General features: G+C 42.6%; 1 protein-coding gene across 2 annotated transcripts in view; it reads right to left on the bottom strand.

Annotated features, from left to right (window-relative positions):
- The window catches only part of PTCHD1 (patched domain containing 1), a 93,414-nt gene that overhangs the window by 47,887 nt on the left and 27,255 nt on the right, over positions 1-18,272 (bottom strand). For both annotated transcript variants that reach the window (XM_061627304.1, XM_061627303.1), the window contains exon 2: positions 904-1,564. In XM_061627304.1, the coding sequence (XP_061483288.1) occupies positions 904-1,564 (661 nt within the window). The remainder of the gene's footprint in view (positions 1-903; positions 1,565-18,272) is intronic.

Below are 18,272 nucleotides of genomic sequence, written 5' to 3'. Positions count from 1 at the left end.
CTGAGCATGCCTGACATTATCATTGAGTTCAATGCAAAATTTATTAAATTAATTAAAACTCAGCCAGGCATTTTTTAAACTTTTAAACTGTAGAAGATGAAGGTCAGAGTATGGAGCAAGGTCGGTAATAGTATTACAGGTACTCTGTGAACATGGCAGATTTTTAATTAATGTCAACAAATTAGGAGAACTCTGACAGAAAAAAGTCCAAAACGGGTCTGTTTTTCTCCTCTTTCTTTTGAACTCTCAATTCTCTTTGACTGCTTTGTGTATCATTATGATAGGGTTGTTAAGCAAGCTTTCTGAGTTCAGGACTATAAGTTTTGTAAGGTTTTGTTTTCAAATGAGCTTATGGGAAGCATCAGTATGGCATGGGAGGTATTTTCAATTTAATACTGCGGAATGTGAAAAATCCATGATGGCTGTAGTATATAGCCACTCTTGTGGCTGCATAATAAAGATTGTAAGTATTAAAAGTGTGTCATGGAGACTGATGTTCAGTATGTAGTATGGCACTAAGTAGAAACAGCTGAGTGAGAGCCATTCTGAGTACTGGCTTCAGAGCAAACGTAAGTCAATCCCCACAATTTTGCATTATGACTAATTATTAAAGATGTTGTGGCCCATCCAAATGTCCTAGGCCATCATTCTCCAACCTGGTGCTCTCCAGCTGTTTTGGAATACAACTCCCATCAGCCCCAGCCAACACAGAGCTGGCTGGGGCTCATGGAAGTGTTAGTCCAAAACACCTGGAGAGCATCAGGTTAGAGAAGACTGGCCTATGACCCCACATTGCCCTCTGTTTGGCCTTCCTCTCAGTTGACTTGATCAGAGCAACACTTTAGGCAGATAAAACATAAATTCAAATATCCCCATAGCAGTAACAGAATAAGAGATAATTACCTAAAACGATGAAGGGAATTCCCAGGAAGGTAGAATTGTATTTCCCCCCAGTCAGGTTAATGATTCCAGCTGCAGTGAGAGTGGCCAAACTCACAGTTAACAATCCAAGGAGGCCAAGCCAGGGTTTGCTGCGGACACAATCTTGCATGGAACAGCACAGCATGGCCAAGGTTACCACAAGAACCAGGCTCGTAGTCAGGTAGCGCTCTGACACCCTACTTGTCTTCTGAAAGTCTTCTTGAAGTGAAGATGAAGTTAAGGGATACATTGTGACATTCTGGTTGGATTTCTGGAACAGTTCCACAGTGTCGCAAAAGTTGGATTCCCATTTTTCCGCCACCATGTCATTTAGGGAATTGATTGCCTGCAAATAGTATGTGAGCTGAACAGCTTCAGCAGACTTCACTCGGTCTTTGCTGTGCACAGTGACACCGCCAAGCTGGTGCCCATTGTATACTTCCCTGCCATCCTTTAAGTGCGTGATTGGATATGTGATAGCAAAATTAGTTTGATTAGACAAGCGAGCAGCCTTTAGTTCCTTCAGGACATGCACAATGTCATCCACTATGCAAGACTTGTCATTATTTAGGATGCAGATATGGGCAAATGTGTAATTGAAACCAGGTCTTTGTACTTGGATCCTGGTCACAGCAGCGTGCAACTACAAGGGAGAGAAAAATCACACACATTATTTATCATCTGATAATCTTTGCATTATAGCAAGCAGAACAATAGCAGCAGCAGCTTCATCAACAGTCTGTCTCTTCTTATCTAACCAAGCAAGCAGGTTTTAATAACTACAGTAATCATAAGTACCTCCTGAAAATGGAAAACACGCATTAAAGTATTGTTCTCATTCCCCAAAACTATTTCCTATAACTCAATTAGGTTCTGGCATAGAGAAGCACTGCATGCCTCAGTTGGCTGCTTTCTTTCTCTCACATGCCCCAATATACTCACCCCAACCCTCATAAGCTATTTTGCTTTAATCTGCAAGTTGTTCATCTACAACAAGCAAAGGGAAATGGAACAGATCAAATGCTTAACAGCAAGTATATAATAATCAGATCAAAATTATTGTCTCGTGTGTGTGTGTGTGTGTGTGGATTTCTGCCTGTCATTTAGAATGGTTACATAATAATTCTAAAATTGAGTTACCATGGAATGAAAAGTTCCATTGTCTCCTACACCTGCAGCATCAAAAGAGCTTCCGCTATCAGGCATGCTCTAAGCAACCTTAGGTGGCTGCAAAGAGCAGGCCTGCCTGTCAAGGCCAGCTCTTCTGATGATGTAGTGTAAGAGATGACAGAACTTTCTCTTCACAGAACCATTCTGGTATATCTGCTTTCTCTGTACAACAACAAGTAGGCAGAGGCGATGAGGAAAAAGAACAATGGAACAGAGCACTTCGTGTGTGTGGCCCACAGGCATCTGAATGGAACACTGGACTGTCCACCAAGGCTCAACAAGACAGCATCCAAACGAAATTGATTTTGGGTTGGAAATATACACACTAAATCAAGAAACAAGTGAAAATGGGAAAGAATCAAGAAGCTTGTTTCAATCCAGGCAAACCTTTAGTTCTCTGAAGTCCAAGGAAATAAAAAAGGTATTCAGAGACTGATTTTGATTAAAGATTGACATTTGAAAGAGTAGTATCTTTGAGGATATATTATTTATTGTATAAATTATATGATATATGGGTTTTGTGTTCTCTTATTTTTACATTTACTGTGTGTGATGATGATACACTTCTGAAGAGTTCAATGTTGCTATAACGTTTAACACAGATTTGCTGGCAGTTAGGCTGGGGGCTGACACCAGTTTTTTCCTTCAAAGAATTGGAAGTAGTTTGAAAGTGGAATCATTCCTTTTGTGTGTATACCTGTAACACATTTTCCAGGCTTTTATATTGTTTCTTCTTTTAGATAAGGCTGATAGTAAAGAGAGGAGACTGGCATTTTTTAAAAACAACAACCAGATAATAAAACTCATTTACAAAGTTGATTTCTATTTTTATGTCTTTTTTTCCTATGCTTTTCCCTACTATATTAAAGTAAGTTATGCTTAGGAATTTTGGGTGTCGCAGCTTACAACTCCACATCTAATACAAAGTATTTTTGTAATTATTGAATAAAACTAATAAAGCAGTTTACTTTAAATTTCATAAATATACCAAATGATGCAATTTTTGTCCTTAGTTATACATGATGCAGTTTATATTCAAAGTGGTAAGATATGACATGAAAATAGGTATTGTACGTACTCGCAATTCCCCCCTTCCCCCAATATTATTGTTATCATTATTGTTGTTATGATTGTTGTTATTAAATTTATTTATATACTGCATTTTCCACAAATACACATGTGCTCAAAGCGGTTCACACAAACAGTCCAAGTGCTGTAGCATAACAACACATAATAAAAAGTATAATCGCTACAACATTAAGAAAACAATATATATACATCAAAGTATAAATGAGCATAAAGCTCAACAACAAAGCCAAAGCAAAAATATTTAAAAACTAACCCCCAAACTGATACAAAAATCTCTTCCATTCCCCCGACTCCCATAGCTCGACCCAAAGGGCCAGAAACTCTTCTGAAAGAAGCTGCGTTTGAAGGCTTCCAGGGCTGGAGGGTGGGGCAAGGCAGGTGGAAACAACCCCCCCCCAACAACAAACAGTGTCTCTCTCTCTCTTCACAGTCATTCTCCTGAAGGCAGCTCTCTTTTGAAGGCTTCCAGGGCTGGAGGGTACGGCAAGGCAGGTGGAAATAGCCCTCCCCTGATGACACACAGAGTCTCTCTCCCCTCATAGCCTTTTTCCTGAAGGCAGCTCCCTTTGGAAGGCTTCCAGGGCTGGAGGGTGGGGCAAGGCAGGTGGAAACAACCTGTCTCTCTCCCTTCATAGTCCTTCTGAACTGAACCCCAATTTTCCATTTTCATGCAGTTTTCCATAGCTTCAAAATTTCTGGAAATTTTAGGTCTTTAACCTGAGATCACAGAGAAGTTCAATGTTTGGTTTCAGGGTGCAAAATTAATCTGCAAAAGTCAGAAATGATAAATATAACCTTCATCCATCTCTTCAGGTGAAGAACACATTCCCATTTAGCTAGCCTAACAAGTCCTGTAAACACTTGGGGGGTTATATCTCCATCAACCTTACTGCTTTTTACAAACCTAATTACACTTTCTTGAAGGTGCTGATGACTAGGGACCAGTTTGAATAGGTTTTTCCTGGTGAGCAAGAATTTCAATATTGTGTATGGATTTTTTTCATCTTACACACTTCTTGTTTCAGAGGCTACCAGTGTATTTAGGTTGCAAGCCTACATGCACTTACCAAACAGGACATACATATCTATTGGACTGCACTGTCGAGAATGTTGAGATAGTGTTAGGCCTTTGTTCAGAACTTTTCCTGATCCCAGCAGAAGCCTTGGCTAAAGACATTCTATCCTGCAGGGGCCTTTTTTTCTGAGTTTGGAAAGTTATTTTGGAGCTGCCCACTTATGGCATGTGTTTACTTGGCTAAACAATTAAGAAGCCAATGGAGTTAAATAGAACACATTTTTCAGGATTACCTGTTAGATAGTCCTGTATGGATTTTTTCATATATTTTATCAGAGGTGGCCAATTCTCATATTTAAATTATAAGCATGCTACTCACCAGACAAAAACATATTGCCTTGGATTGGTCTCCAGTGACTCTGCTGGACAACCACCCTGAATTTGTTGCAAAGAACTGCTTTACACAATTTACATCTGGAGAAAGGCCAAAGGTCTATATAGAGTAAGGGATTGTGTTTCAGAAGACTTGGTTAAAGAATTCGGCACACTGCAAGAGACAGACCCTTTTTCTCAAATCTGGTACAGACTGGAAATATATTTTGATACTTGCATGTTGGTTCAGTGTTAAGATGGCCACTGACACACCACCAAAAGAGAAAAGAAAATGTATCACTGAAAAAAGGAAGACAAAAGAGGATATAGATTTGCATATGCTAATTTATACATATAATGCAAATTTAGAAGTAATTACTGTAATTTAAATACAGCTCCATCATAGTGGAGAGGGCTGTGACCAGGTGACCTACATGCCAGCTCAGTCTGTCATCCAGTGCCAAATGTTGATGGGTAACCTCTAGGTCTTCCTTCTTATGGTTCTTTATCATTAAATGGGACTTGGATCAGGCAGTACTTCAAACAGAGGACTGTTCTCTGTAAAGTAGGTACGTGACCTCCCAGTATTAAACTAACATCTAACTATTAGCTTCTGTACGTGGAAGGAATCAGGGGTTGAGGGGAGGAACACAATGCTATTTTGTCCTTTGCCTTAGGCAGCAAAACGTCTAAGGCCAGTCCTGTGTATTCTGCTAGTTTGGTTAAAACAAATCTCTAACCAACAAGTTGAAACATACTATTACTTATACTGGGAACACAATGTAATTTAGTGTTTTGAAAGAAAGTTGTCAGTATACACAGCAAGGTTATGATCTTGATTCTGCCTTGTTGTTCCTAAATTGCTTTGATAGTTCAACTCCATTTAGGAAGCTTTTAGCCACTCTCCTTATGGTGCCCAAAATTTCTATAGCTAGCCTTTGCAAAGATTCTAAACAACCTGCAATGACGGCTTTCAAATGTTAAGGAAGTTCTGATAATGCAGACGCTAATTTTAGTAGACAGTCTAAGATGAACATAAACTTTTTGAAAGGATGGCAGTCTTTAATTACTTATTTATGGATCTTTGAGACTCTTTGATCTTATTTAGAGCTGTGATTATACTATGATGATGTTGATGGACTGCCTTCAAGTTGATTCCGACTTATGGTGACCCTATGAATAGGGTTTTCATGGTAAGCATTATTCAGAGCGGGTTTACCATTGCCTTCCTCTGAGGCTGAGAGGCAGTGACTGGCCCAAGGCCACCCAGTGAGCTTCATGGCTGTGTGGAGATTCGAACTTTGGTCTCCCAGGTCGCAGTCCAACACCTTAACCACTACACCACACTGGCTCTCATGATTATATAAATGTATTTATTGATCTCAATTGTCTCTAAAGTTCAGTGTGTTTTGTAGTTTATAATTTCTTAAGAAGTACCTGATGTTTTGTATTCATATTTTGTGATGTCACATTTTTTTCCAAATAAAAAAATGTATTTAAAAATATGGGGATCTCATGTGTTCTTCAATGTGTAGGACATCCCACATGTATCTTGTTTTGGGTAAAGTCTACCCCACTTTTCTTCATTGTCTTTATGATGTTGAATCCCTACATCTCATAGAGATGGCACATTTTTAAATTTCACCACACTTTTCCTCTGAGGCTTTGGGATGAGCTCCTTTGAGAGGTAAGGCACTGTACCTGATTTTTAACTTTCTAAAAAAGATAGGAGAGCTGGGATACTGCTGCTGTAGTCTCTTAATAAGAATTAAAATCATACCTAACATGGATTCTGCTTCATGTTAAATTAATACATTTGCATCACAATGTTGTGAACGTTAAGAGTGTTGAACTACAACCTGGGAGACCAGGATTCAAATCCCCACACAGTCATGAAGCTCACTGGGTGACCTTGGGTCAGTCACTGCCTCTCAGTCTCAGTGTAAGACAATGGTAAACCACCTCTGAATACCGCTTACCATGAAAACCCTATTCATAGGGTCGCCATAAGTCGGGATCGACTTGAAGGCAGTCTATTTCCATTTTTCAAGCTCCACTACTTTTAATTTAGCTGCAATCCTAACAACAATTACTAGGGGGAAAGAACTGTTCAGCATAAATGTGGCTTACTATCAACCATTAAGGTGATGTTGATCACTTTTTAAAGTATTGATACGTTTTTAAATGTTTTTATTGGATCTATTGTCTCTATTTTTTAGACTGTATTTTAGAACATTATTGTATTTTACTGTTGATTTTAATGGTGTGCTGCCGTGAGTGGTGAATAAACAATAGAAGAGTGGGGCAGAATTTCTTATAACACACAAAAATATAAATGTATGCATAAAACAAATAAACGTGCAGACTGATTCTTAGAAAGTATGACATTTGAAAGGCATGGATAGGGATTAGCTGTGTGGATCTTAAGAGTTTGTTTGGTAGGGTAGTCTGTAAAAATAACATTACTGGTACAGAAATCTCCTTTCAACTGCTAATCTACAGTGCAGACAGCTCATCCATAGCTTTAAAACCATACCCCACTGGAGAAAAGGGGCTTGAGGGGAGGACTGGAGGCAGAAAAGCAGCTGGTATAGAAAAGGATAAGCACCCCCCCCACACACGCAGGTTCTCCATTGAAATTACTTTCCTCTTATATAAGTGTCTGGTTATTTGGTCACATATATTTGCATGTTATATATTGACAGATCTCTCACTCTCTCTGTGTGTAGGATAGGTTTATCAAGAAGACTAGCAAGAAGATTATCAAGAAGCTTACAAGATCTGAACAGGGTGGTTCATGACAGATGCTCTTGGAGGTCACTGATTCATAGGGTCGCCATAAGTTGTAACTGACTTGAAGGCATATAACAACAACAAAAATGGGACCTCTTAGTCCAAAAGCCATTTAACAAGTTGTTTTTCATTGTTTTTAAGGATGTATGTTAAATTGTTGTGAACTGCCCTGGGACCTCAGGGTGAAGGGTGGGCTGTTGTTGTTGTTGTTGTTATTAGGCAGTGCTGTTTTGTGATGGTACTGGCCCCTCTTTTTTGCTGCCCATGGCAACCATTTTTTATTGGCACCCACGGCACTTTTATCAAGATGTGAGTACCGGCACCTCATTTTTTTACAAAGAAAAGAAAAGAAAAGAAAAGAAAGCACTGTTAATACTGTTACTAATGCTAATAATAGTAACTCTGAAAGCCAGATGTTAGGGACGGAAATCAGGGGACAATTGTAAACTTCCAGTGGTATCTGGTTGGCTGCTGTTGCAAACAGAATGCAGGTCTAGGTGGAACTTTTGTGAAGTCCTTCAGGGCTTTTGTTCTTAACTTGCTTTAACAAGAGGCAAACGTAGTCAGGGAAGACAGTGGATTAGTTTGGGCAGTCCCCCCTTCTCTCACTGTCCTACCTCCTGTGCTGTCACTTGCCTCATCCAAGACTTTTGCTGGCCTGGTTCATCTTTCTCTCTCTGACCACCGACCTGGGCTCCCAGGTGAACCAAATGACAAAATAAGGGGAGAGAAGAGAGGAGAAATCACTGCCCAATCAACTTTCTTCATCACCAGTCCTCTTTCCTTTGTACCGCCAGGCTCCCAAGCAGCCACTTAAACATGATTTGTGAGAGCCAAGTAGGGTTGGATAAATCTATCAACATTGGTTGTCTCAGTTTCTAATTTTTCCAATCAGCAATTTGTGATTTTTAAATAATTTTCTAAAAACTCCTCATGAAAATTTGACAGCATTTTAGTGTGGATTTCTCCTAATAAACACATTTTTATATGTCGTTTTGATTAATATACACATTTTTGCAAGCATTTTCCCCTAATATTTGCATTTTTGTACATTATGTTTGGTTGGAGAACTGCATCACAACATTCTGAGTAGTGCACATTTTGAAGGATAGGTGTGTTTTGGTTCAGGTATTGGTTTGAGAAGTGCAAATTAGATGACTTCTCATTAAAATGCGAACAAAACTGAATTTCTCCCCTATCCCTAGAATCAAGTGACCACAGAACAAGGTCTGGGTGGAGAAGGGACAATACTGCCCCAGCCCTATCTCAGCCCTTCTCAACCTATCCCCAGCTGGATCTGGACTGGTCACTGAGCTTGAATTCCCAAACTGTCTGGTGAAAAATGGATATGCAGCAAGGGGTACCAGTAATTTCTGCCCTTCTCTCCGAAAGTGTTTGCAGCTATATGATACAGCCTATTTACAGCAATATAGTACAACTCCTGTTGCTAAGAACTGCCAACACCTGATGACTCGTTATGATTAGGAGAGCCCAGTAGATTTCAAACCTGGAGGGCTACTTCTCTCCCCGTCCCCAAGTCCTTCCCATTGTGAACAGCTGCAAAACTGCATTTAATTTTCACTGGTTATTTCAGTCTCAACAATTCATTTTCCAAGGAATTCATTCAATGATTTTTTCTTTGTCTGATCTAAAACATGAAAGGTGCTATAAATCTGAATTACTACATTACATGTTAATTCATTTGGACACAGTATATTAAAAGAATTTCCCAAGAAACTTTTTACTTGAGTGACAGTGAAAGATGCTTAATTGGGGCAGCAACTTAATTGCCACGGAATTGTTAAATGTGAATGCCAGATTAAAAATGGTGCGCTGGTGCAGCTTGGCTTGATCAAGGTTGTTTTTCATTCCAAATAACTGTTGTCAACAAAAACTGATTTTAAAAAAGGATGGAAAGGGCAGCTTAAATGGACGATAAAATAATCTTCACAAGGAACTTGTAGCAGATAAAAAAAGAGAGGCTGGCATTGCTTAGTCATTGCTCATAATTTAGAAGCTCGCTCAGTATAACTAACTTTAGACACAAGAACACTGCAATCTCACTAAAACATTGCAGCAGTGAGGACTGTACAACATCCCTAGATGCCAGGATGTCACACAGTTTTCTCCCTGAGCCCAAGCATTTCCCTCTCTTTCAAAAAAAAAAGTATGTTAGATTTTTTAAAAATTATTGAGGGATCAAAATGAAGAAAGAATAGTCCACCTTGAAAAAAACTGTCTCTGTCGGAGGCAGCAGCTAATTTGTCTAGTCTTCTTTGAAAGCCAACCAAGTTGGTGGTCTTAACTACATCTTGTGAGAGTGAATGTCATTGTTTAACTATGCACTATGTGTATAGATCTGTCTTTTGTCTGTCATGTATCTTCCAACAGTCAGCTTCACAGAATGGCCCTGAGTACTAGAGTTATGACCTATCCACTTTCTCCACACCATGCCTAATTTTATACACGTTTATATCATGTCAGCTCTTACTTGCTTTTTTCCTAAACTCATCTGGAATTTTATTTGGAGACATGGCTCAAATGATAGTTACAGAGAGGGTTAGATTATAATAGTCAAGTGAAACAATCCACAGAATGTGGTTCCATTCCAGTGTCATAATAAGTAAAGTGGATGAAGGCAGAATGAGCAATTCCTGCTCCACCCCGTGAAGGAAAAGACCACACACGCTTCAGTGCATTAAAGAGGAGGGTATGTTACATATAGTAGGCACCTCTTTTGGTGAACAATAAAATGTACACATTAATGCATGAGTGCAGCTCTGTACATATTTGTGGTTTTTTTAAAATGGAAATTTGACATGAATATTTGCCAAGCAAATGTGGGGATAAACCTACTTATAACCCTCTCTGGCAAAGTTGAATGGGATGTTATCCTTCTCTAAGCACACCTGTCTGTGCTTCTATTATAATTGGACTGTCCATTGAGTCAGAGATGATCTGAGACCTTGTCCATATGGGAAACGTATTCATTACGCTACTTTCATTGGACTTCTTAAAAAAATATCGCCTAAAATTATACAGCCATGAGAGTGGCTGTATACTATAGCCAGCATGGATTTTTCACATTCCACAATGTTAAATTGAAAATACCCCCATGCGATTGTGATGCTTCCCATAAGCTCATTTCAAAACAAATCCTTACAAAAGTCCTGAACCTTAGAGTCCTGAACTCAGAAACGCTTGTTTAACAGCCTTCTCAATTTTCATGGTAATACACAAAACAGTCAGAGAGAATAGAGAGTTCAAAGTCTAAAAAGGGAGAAAAAAAACGCTGAGCCCTTTTGGACTTTTTTCTGTCAGAGTTCTCATAATCTGTTGAAATTCATTAAAAATCAGCCATGTTCACAGAGTACCGGTATTTATTTATTTATTTTATTAGATTTTTATACCGCCCGACTAGCATTAGCTCTCTGGGCGGTGTACAACAAAATATAAAAATACAAAAACATCTCAAAATCTCATAATAAAATACAGCATAAACATATGTAAAAACAAGAAATCAGAAACAATTACAACAAAATTTAAAACTAAAACAAGTTACATATTAAAACGCCATAGCAAAGAGGAAGGTCTTAACCTGGCGCCAAAAGGACAACAATGTTGGCGCCATACGCACCTCTTCGGGGAGACTGTTCCACAATTCGGGGGCCACCACTGAGAAGGCCCTAGATCTTGTCACCACCCTCCGAGCCTCCCTATGAGACGGAACTCGGAGGAGGGCCTTCGATGTAGAGCGTAGTGTACGGGCAGGTTCATATCGGGAGAGGCGTTCCGACAAGTATTGTGGTCCCGCGCCGTATAGGGCTTTATAGGTTAGAACCAACACTTTGAATCTAGCCCGGAAGCATATTGGCAGCCAGTGCAAGCGAGCCAGAACAGGTGTTATGTGTTCCGACCGCCCGGTCCCCGTTATTAATCTGGCCGCCGCATTTTGGACAAGCTGTAGCTTCCGAACTGTCTTCAAAGGCAGCCCTACGTAGAACACATTGCAGTAATCCAGTCGCGAGGTTACCAGAGCATGTACGACTGATGTTAGGTCCTCCCTGCTCAGATAGGGACGTAGCTGGGCCACCAGCCGAAGCTGGTAGAAAGCATTCCGTGCCACCGATGCCACTTGGGCCTCAAGTGACAGGGAAGGATCTAAAAAGACTCCCATACTGCGAACCCGGTCCTTTAGGGGGAGTGTAACCCCATCCAGGACAGGATGTATATCCACCATCCGATCAGGGAAGCCGTTCACCAGCAGCATCTCAGTCTTGTCTGGATTGAACTTCAGTTTGTTAGCTCTCATCCAGTCCATTATCGCAGCCAGGCAATGGTTCAGCACATTGACAGCCTCACCTGAAGAGGATGAAAAGGAGAAATAGAGCTGCGTGTCATCAGCGTACTGGTGGCAATGCACTCCATAGCTCCTGATGACCGCACTCAACGGCTTCATATAGATGTTGAACAGCATGGGAGACAGAACCGAACCCTGCGGGACTCCACATTGCAGAGCCCACGGTGTCGAGCAATGTTCCCCAAGCACAACCCTCTGGAGACAACCCGCTAAGTAGGAGCGGAACCACTGCCAAACAATACCCCCACCTCCCAGCTCCCCAAGCCTCTCCAGAAGGATACCATGGTCGATGGTATCAAAAGCCGCCGAGAGATCAAGGAGGATCAACAGAATTACACTCCCTCCGTCCCTCTCCCGACATAGGTCATCATACAGGGCGACCAAGGCTGTGTCAGTGCCGAAACCGGGCCTAAACCCCGATTGAAACGGATCTAGATAATCAGTTTCATCCAATAGCGCCTGGAGCTGGCCAGCAACCACTTGTTCCAAGATCTTGCCCAGGAATGGAACATTTGCTACTGGTCTGTAGCTGTTGAAATTTTCCGGGTCCAAGGAAGGTTTTTTCAGGAGTGGTCTTACTGCCGCCTCCTTCAGACAGCCCGGGACCACTCCCTCTCGTAAATAGGCATTTATCACTTCCCTGGCCCAGCCAGATGTTCCATCCCTGCTAGCTTTTATTAGCCAAGAGGGGCAAGGATCTAGTACCAATGTGGTTGCACGTACCTGTCCAAGCACCTTGTCCACGTCCTCGAGCTGAACCAACTGAAACTCATCCAATAAAACATGACAAGACTGCGCTCCGGACGCCTCATTCGAATAATCTGCTATAAACTGGAAGTCTAAGTCCCGGCGGATGCATAAGATCTTATTCTGGAAGTGTCCAGCGAACTCATTGCAGCGGACCATCGATGACCCTACCATGTCCTGAGGGCTAGTATAGAGTAACCCTCGGACAACTCTGAACAGCTCCACTGGGCGGGAAAGAGATGACCTAATAGTGGCAGCGAAATATTGTTTTTTCGCCACCCTCACCGCTTCTAAATACTGCTTAGTGGAAACACTTACCAGCGCATGGTTGCATCCATCGGGGGTTCGTCTCCACTTCCGCTCAAGCCGTCTCCTATCCTGTTTCATCGCTCTCAGCTCAGGGGTATACCACGGAGCTGTATGAGCTCTACATAGGAGAGGGCGCACAGGAGCGATCGTATCAACAGCCCGAGTCATCTCTGCATTCCACAGTTCAACCAGGGCTTCGACAGGAGCGCCAGTCTTATCAGCCGGAAAATCCCCCAGAGCCCTTTGAAAACCTTCAGGATTCATTAGTCTCCGGGGGCGGACCATTTTAATAGGTCCCCCACCCTTGCAGAGGGGAAAAGCCACTGTAAGTCTAAACTTCAGCAAGAGGTGATCTGACCATGACAACGGGAGAGATGTAAAACTCCCCACATCCAGATCACCATCCCCATGTCCAGTTGCAAAGACGAGATCTAGAGTATGCCCCAACACATGTGTTGGGCCGCTGACATATTGGGACAGCCCCATGGTTGTCATGGAAGCCATGAAGTCCTGAGCCGCCCTGGATAAAGTAGCCTCAGCGTGGATGTTGAGATCCCCCAGTACCAGTAGTCTGGGGGATCTCAACAGCACCTCCGAGACCACTTCCGTCAGCTCAGTTAGGGAAGCCGTTGGGCAGCAAGGTACACCAACAAGATTCCCAATCTGTCCCTCTGACCCAACACTAGGTGCAAACACTCCAGGCCAGTAACTGCATGGACATGGTGCTTGATGAGTGAGATGGAACTCTTATAGACCACAGCGACCCCACCTCCCCGACCCTCGGATCTACCATGATGCTGAACCAGGTACCCTGGTGGGCAAAGCTGAGAAATACTAAATCCTCCCTGCTCACCCACCCAGGTCTCGGTTATGCATGCCAGATCGGCCGCCTCATCCACAATCAAAATCATGGACGAGGGAAGATTTATTTTGTACTGATCTGGCATTTAAAAGCAGCAACTGGAGATCCGAGAGTTGGCTGATAGGACAACCAACAACCCTGCGGGTGTGAGAAGGACCGGAACAAGGCACAGCCATTACATGTCTGGGCCGCATTCCCCTTACCTGGCACGTCCTTCTCACAACGCTGTACCTCCCTCTGCCCGTCACTACACTAATTGACCTTGGCCCATACTCTGACCGTCATCTTCTGCAGTTTAAAAGTTAAAAAAAATGCCTGACTGATTTTTAATTAATTAACAAAATTAACATTGGAGTCTATAATAGGGCAGGCATGCTCAGTAAGAAGCAACTGTTAGTGTTCTAAAAGCCAAACTAATCAAGGGGCCACACCCATGCCAGACATTTTCTCCATGTTAAACAGTCATGGCTTTCCCCAAAGAATCCTGGGAAGAGTAGTTTGTGAACAGTGCTAAGGGTTGTTAGGAGACCTTTCTTCCCCTCATAAGAGTCACAATTCCCAGAGTACTCTGGGAAATGAGACTGTTAATTCTCTCTTTCCAAAAAATGCCTGGCTGATTTTTAATTAATTTAAGAAATTTTGCATTGAACTGAACGATAATGTCGGGCATGCTCAGTAAGAACCAACTGTCACTGTTCTAAAAGCCAGACTCCCAGCTGCTTGGCTTGCCTAATCGGTGCCACACCCACAACAGACTTTGATTTCAAGTGAGACAGCCATGGCTTCCCTCAGAGAATCCTGGGAAGTCTAGTTTGTGAAGGCTGCCGAGAGGAGACTCTAATTCCCCTGAGAGAGCTCCAGTGGCCAGACTGGTTTAACAGTCAGCCACTCTGATTGAAGGTCTGTGAGGGGTCTCCTAGCAAGTCTCAGCACCCTTCACTAACTACACTTCCCAGGATTCTTTGAGAGAAGCCTGGTGTGGATATCACCAGGGTCAGCTTTGGTTTAAATTTGGGTGGGAGGCTACATGTGCCTGCTGTAGAATAAAAAGGTGGGGGAAACCCTGGAAAGCAATGAACTGTTCACAATGTTTTCCTTTTCGAAAGGAAAGGGGCTTCTCCTCTGCTTAGTGCCCACCCACCCAATCTCCTCCCCTCCCCTCCTCCTACCTTCCCTGCCCCTCCCTCAGGTCTGTGTTGGACTATGACCTGGGAGACCAGGGTTCAAATCCCCACACAGCCATGAAGCTCATTGGGTGACCTTGGGCAAGTCACTGCCTCTCAGTCTCAGAGGAAGGCAATGGTAAAACCACCTCTGAATAATGTTTACCATGAAAACCCTATTCATAGGGTCGCCATAAGTCGGAATCAACTTGAAGGCAGTCCATTTCCATTTTCAAACATGACTGCACAAAACTAAATCCCACTGAACTCAAAAAGTATGCAAATGATCAAACCCACCCTCCCTTCTCCTCCCTCCTATCCCCTCCCTCTTGCCCCTTCCCTCCCCCTTCCTTCACCCCTCCTTTCCCTCCCCCATCCCCTTCCAATCCCCTCCTTCCCACTCCCCGTCCTCCCCCCTATGGTCAGTTTTACCTATCCTAAGCATGATTGTACAGGAATAAATCCCACTGAACTCAATAAATATGCAAATGATCAAACCTGTCCTCACCGTCTCCTCCCTCCCATCACCTCCATTTTGCCCCTTCCTTCCCCCTTCCTTTCCCCCTCTCCTTCCAATCCCTCCCTCCTCCCCCTCCCCTTTCTCCTTCCCATGGTCACTTTTACCTATCTTAAGCATGTTTGCATGGGAGTAAATACCATTGAACTCTGTAAGCATGCAAATGATCAAACCTGCCCTCCCCTCCCCCTTCCTTTGCCTCCTCCAATCCACTCCTTCCCCGCCCCCTTCCCCCTCCTCCTTCCACATGGTCAGTTTTACCTATCCTAACCATGATTGCATAGGAGTAAATCCCATTGAACTCAATAAGCATGCAAATGATCAGACCTGCCTTTCCCCTCCTTCCTCCTCCTCCCCTGCCCACTCCAGCCCTCCCTCCCTCCCCCCAGTCACTTTTACCTATCCTAAGCATGATTGCATGGGAGTAAATCCCACTGAACTCAATAAACATGCAAATGATCAAACCTGTCCTTCTCATCCCCTCCCCCTCCTGCCTGCTCCCATCCCCCTCCTCCCCTCTGCCCTCCCTCCTCCTCTCCCTCCCCCTTCCCTCCCCATTCCCTGTGGTCAGTTTCACCTATCCTAAGCATGATTGCAGGGGAGTAAATCCGACTCAACTTAATAAGCATGCAAATGATCAATCCATTCTCAGCAAACTTGCACGAGATCCCATTTCTTACCTCCTGGATTAAAAAGCAGAGAAATTCACTAATAGGCAAAAAACCTTGTGGTTTAAGAACGTACCTACAGCCCACTGATATTTCTTTCAAACTTTTAAAAGCAGGGAATTTGGGCAGTTATAGTGAATGCACCAGGGGAGCAGGAGACCTGACCTCCTCTCTGAGATATTGTACTGCCCCACAAATTTGTCAAAATGCAAACACAATTTGGGTTGGTCTTTCACAGTCCAATCCACTTGCTGTGTATCTTGGAAGAATTTGGTAACATATGCCTCTGAGCATATGGTGAGTGGTGGCAACGCTTGCAATCAGCCCAAATAATAGAAAGAAGACATGTGCTGTGTTGATCTTGTTTCAGCAGGGAGAAAGCAACATTATTAAGACAGTTGATGTAGTTCAGATGGTCACTTTAAATATGTCTGATTTACTTTGCAATTTTAGTGAAGTTTCCTATAGGAAATCATTTTCTTTTGTTTCTATTTCTGTGAATATATGAAGTACAGCAACACTTTGCAAAATTTACACTAAAAAAACTCCAAAAATAATTGTGGAATAATGGCACTGACTATTCTACAGAATAGTCTCCAGCGGACATCAGGATTGTCTCAGTTTGCACAAGATAAAACAGTGGGAGGTGAAATACATTCTAGCAAAATTTTAGGTGTGCTCTATGTTTTTAATTGACCATGCCCACCTTGCCTTAAATGAAGTGCTATTCCACTGTTAAAAATGGAGCACAAGGCAGTTTACAATCGTAATAAAAACAATAAAAATACACAATCAATATAAAAATGTAATAAAAACACAAACATAAAACAAATCAGGGCAGCAGTATAAAAATCCAGCATAAAACAAAAAGGCAACAAAACATCAATTAAAAGTAATATTATAACTGAGAGTTTTTTTTGTAGCAACAATTAGGAAATGTGAAATGAACACACCACTACAACCTGTAATGCAGACAGAAATCAAGATTTCAATATCAGTTCAGTCAATAATCTTATCTAAACACAGTAGTGTCTGAGCATGTGAGAAGTGTTTTTAGTACACTGATTCTCACAAATCAGATCAGGGAGAGGGGAAATCCAGCCTTCTGCGATAAAGGCTGGAACTTGATGGAGACATAGGTGCTGGCACCTCTTTCTTCTTCTTTTTTTCTTTTTGCAATGAATTCTAGAGACCTGGCAAGCTGTGCTAGCATTAGACAGAGCATCTTATAGTGAGAAAGGAGGATGTATCCACCCAGCCATTTTCTGCTTTCTATAAATAATGCTGCTGCTGGTGTCCCCTGAAGGAGATAAAGCCCTAGCTTACATTACATGGTGAGCAAGGTTGCAATCCCACACAATTTTACTTGAGAGTAAGCACCATTTAACAGGGTGGAGCAGGGCTGAAAATGCAAATGCCTAGTACCTCAGCCTTTTCTACAGAGAGGGTTGCTTTTATATCTTGTATTTGGTCAGGGGAGAGAGTGTTTGATGGATTCAAACCCTTTTATTCCATCCTCCATGATGGCAGGTCGACACTCCCATTGCATTTACCGCTTAAGATAGATACCCTGAGAGACAGAGGCAATTGAGATGAAGGCTGCTTCTCCTTGCTGACTGAATCAGAAAGTAAGCTGAGCTAGTTTCTGGATAAGGGGCAGACATGCACATGTTGATCAAGTGAACACATGCAGTTTTCTAAACTGTCTAGAGTCTGCATATGCAGCAGGCAGACAGGCTAAAATTCCTGATTTTCCCAGGACAGCTGTGGTGTCCCTCATTGGCTAAGAACACAGAGACACTGTTAGTGAGTGCCTTCTCTGCCCAGATGGTGGATGCTCACCCTGTTCTGGATGGGATTACACTCCCCTTGAAAGAACAGGTTCGTAGCTTGGGAGTTCTTTTCGACCCTTCCCTGTCTCTTGAGGCTCAGGTAGCCTCAGTGGCACGGAATGCTTTCTACCATCTCCGATTGGTAGCCCAGCTACGTCCCTACCTGGACAGTGACGACCTCGCCTCAGTCGTTCATGCTCTGGTAACTTCTAGATTGGACTACTGCAATGCGCTCTATGTTGGGCTGCCCTTGAAGATAGTTTGGAAACTACAGTTAGTCCAGAATGCAGCGGCCAGATTGTTGACGTGGACCAGAAGGTCCGCTCATATAACACCTGTTTTGGCCCGTCTGCACTGGCTTCCTATTTGTTTCCGGGCTAAATTCAAAGTGCTGGTTTTGACCTATAAAGCCTTACACGGCATGGGACCGCAATACCTGGTGGAGCGCCTCTCC

This window comes from Rhineura floridana, chromosome 5 (genome assembly GCF_030035675.1).
Source record: "Rhineura floridana isolate rRhiFlo1 chromosome 5, rRhiFlo1.hap2, whole genome shotgun sequence".
NCBI classification, from domain to species: domain Eukaryota; kingdom Metazoa; phylum Chordata; class Lepidosauria; order Squamata; family Rhineuridae; genus Rhineura; species Rhineura floridana.
This window is presented reverse-complemented; position numbering and strand designations above follow the sequence as displayed.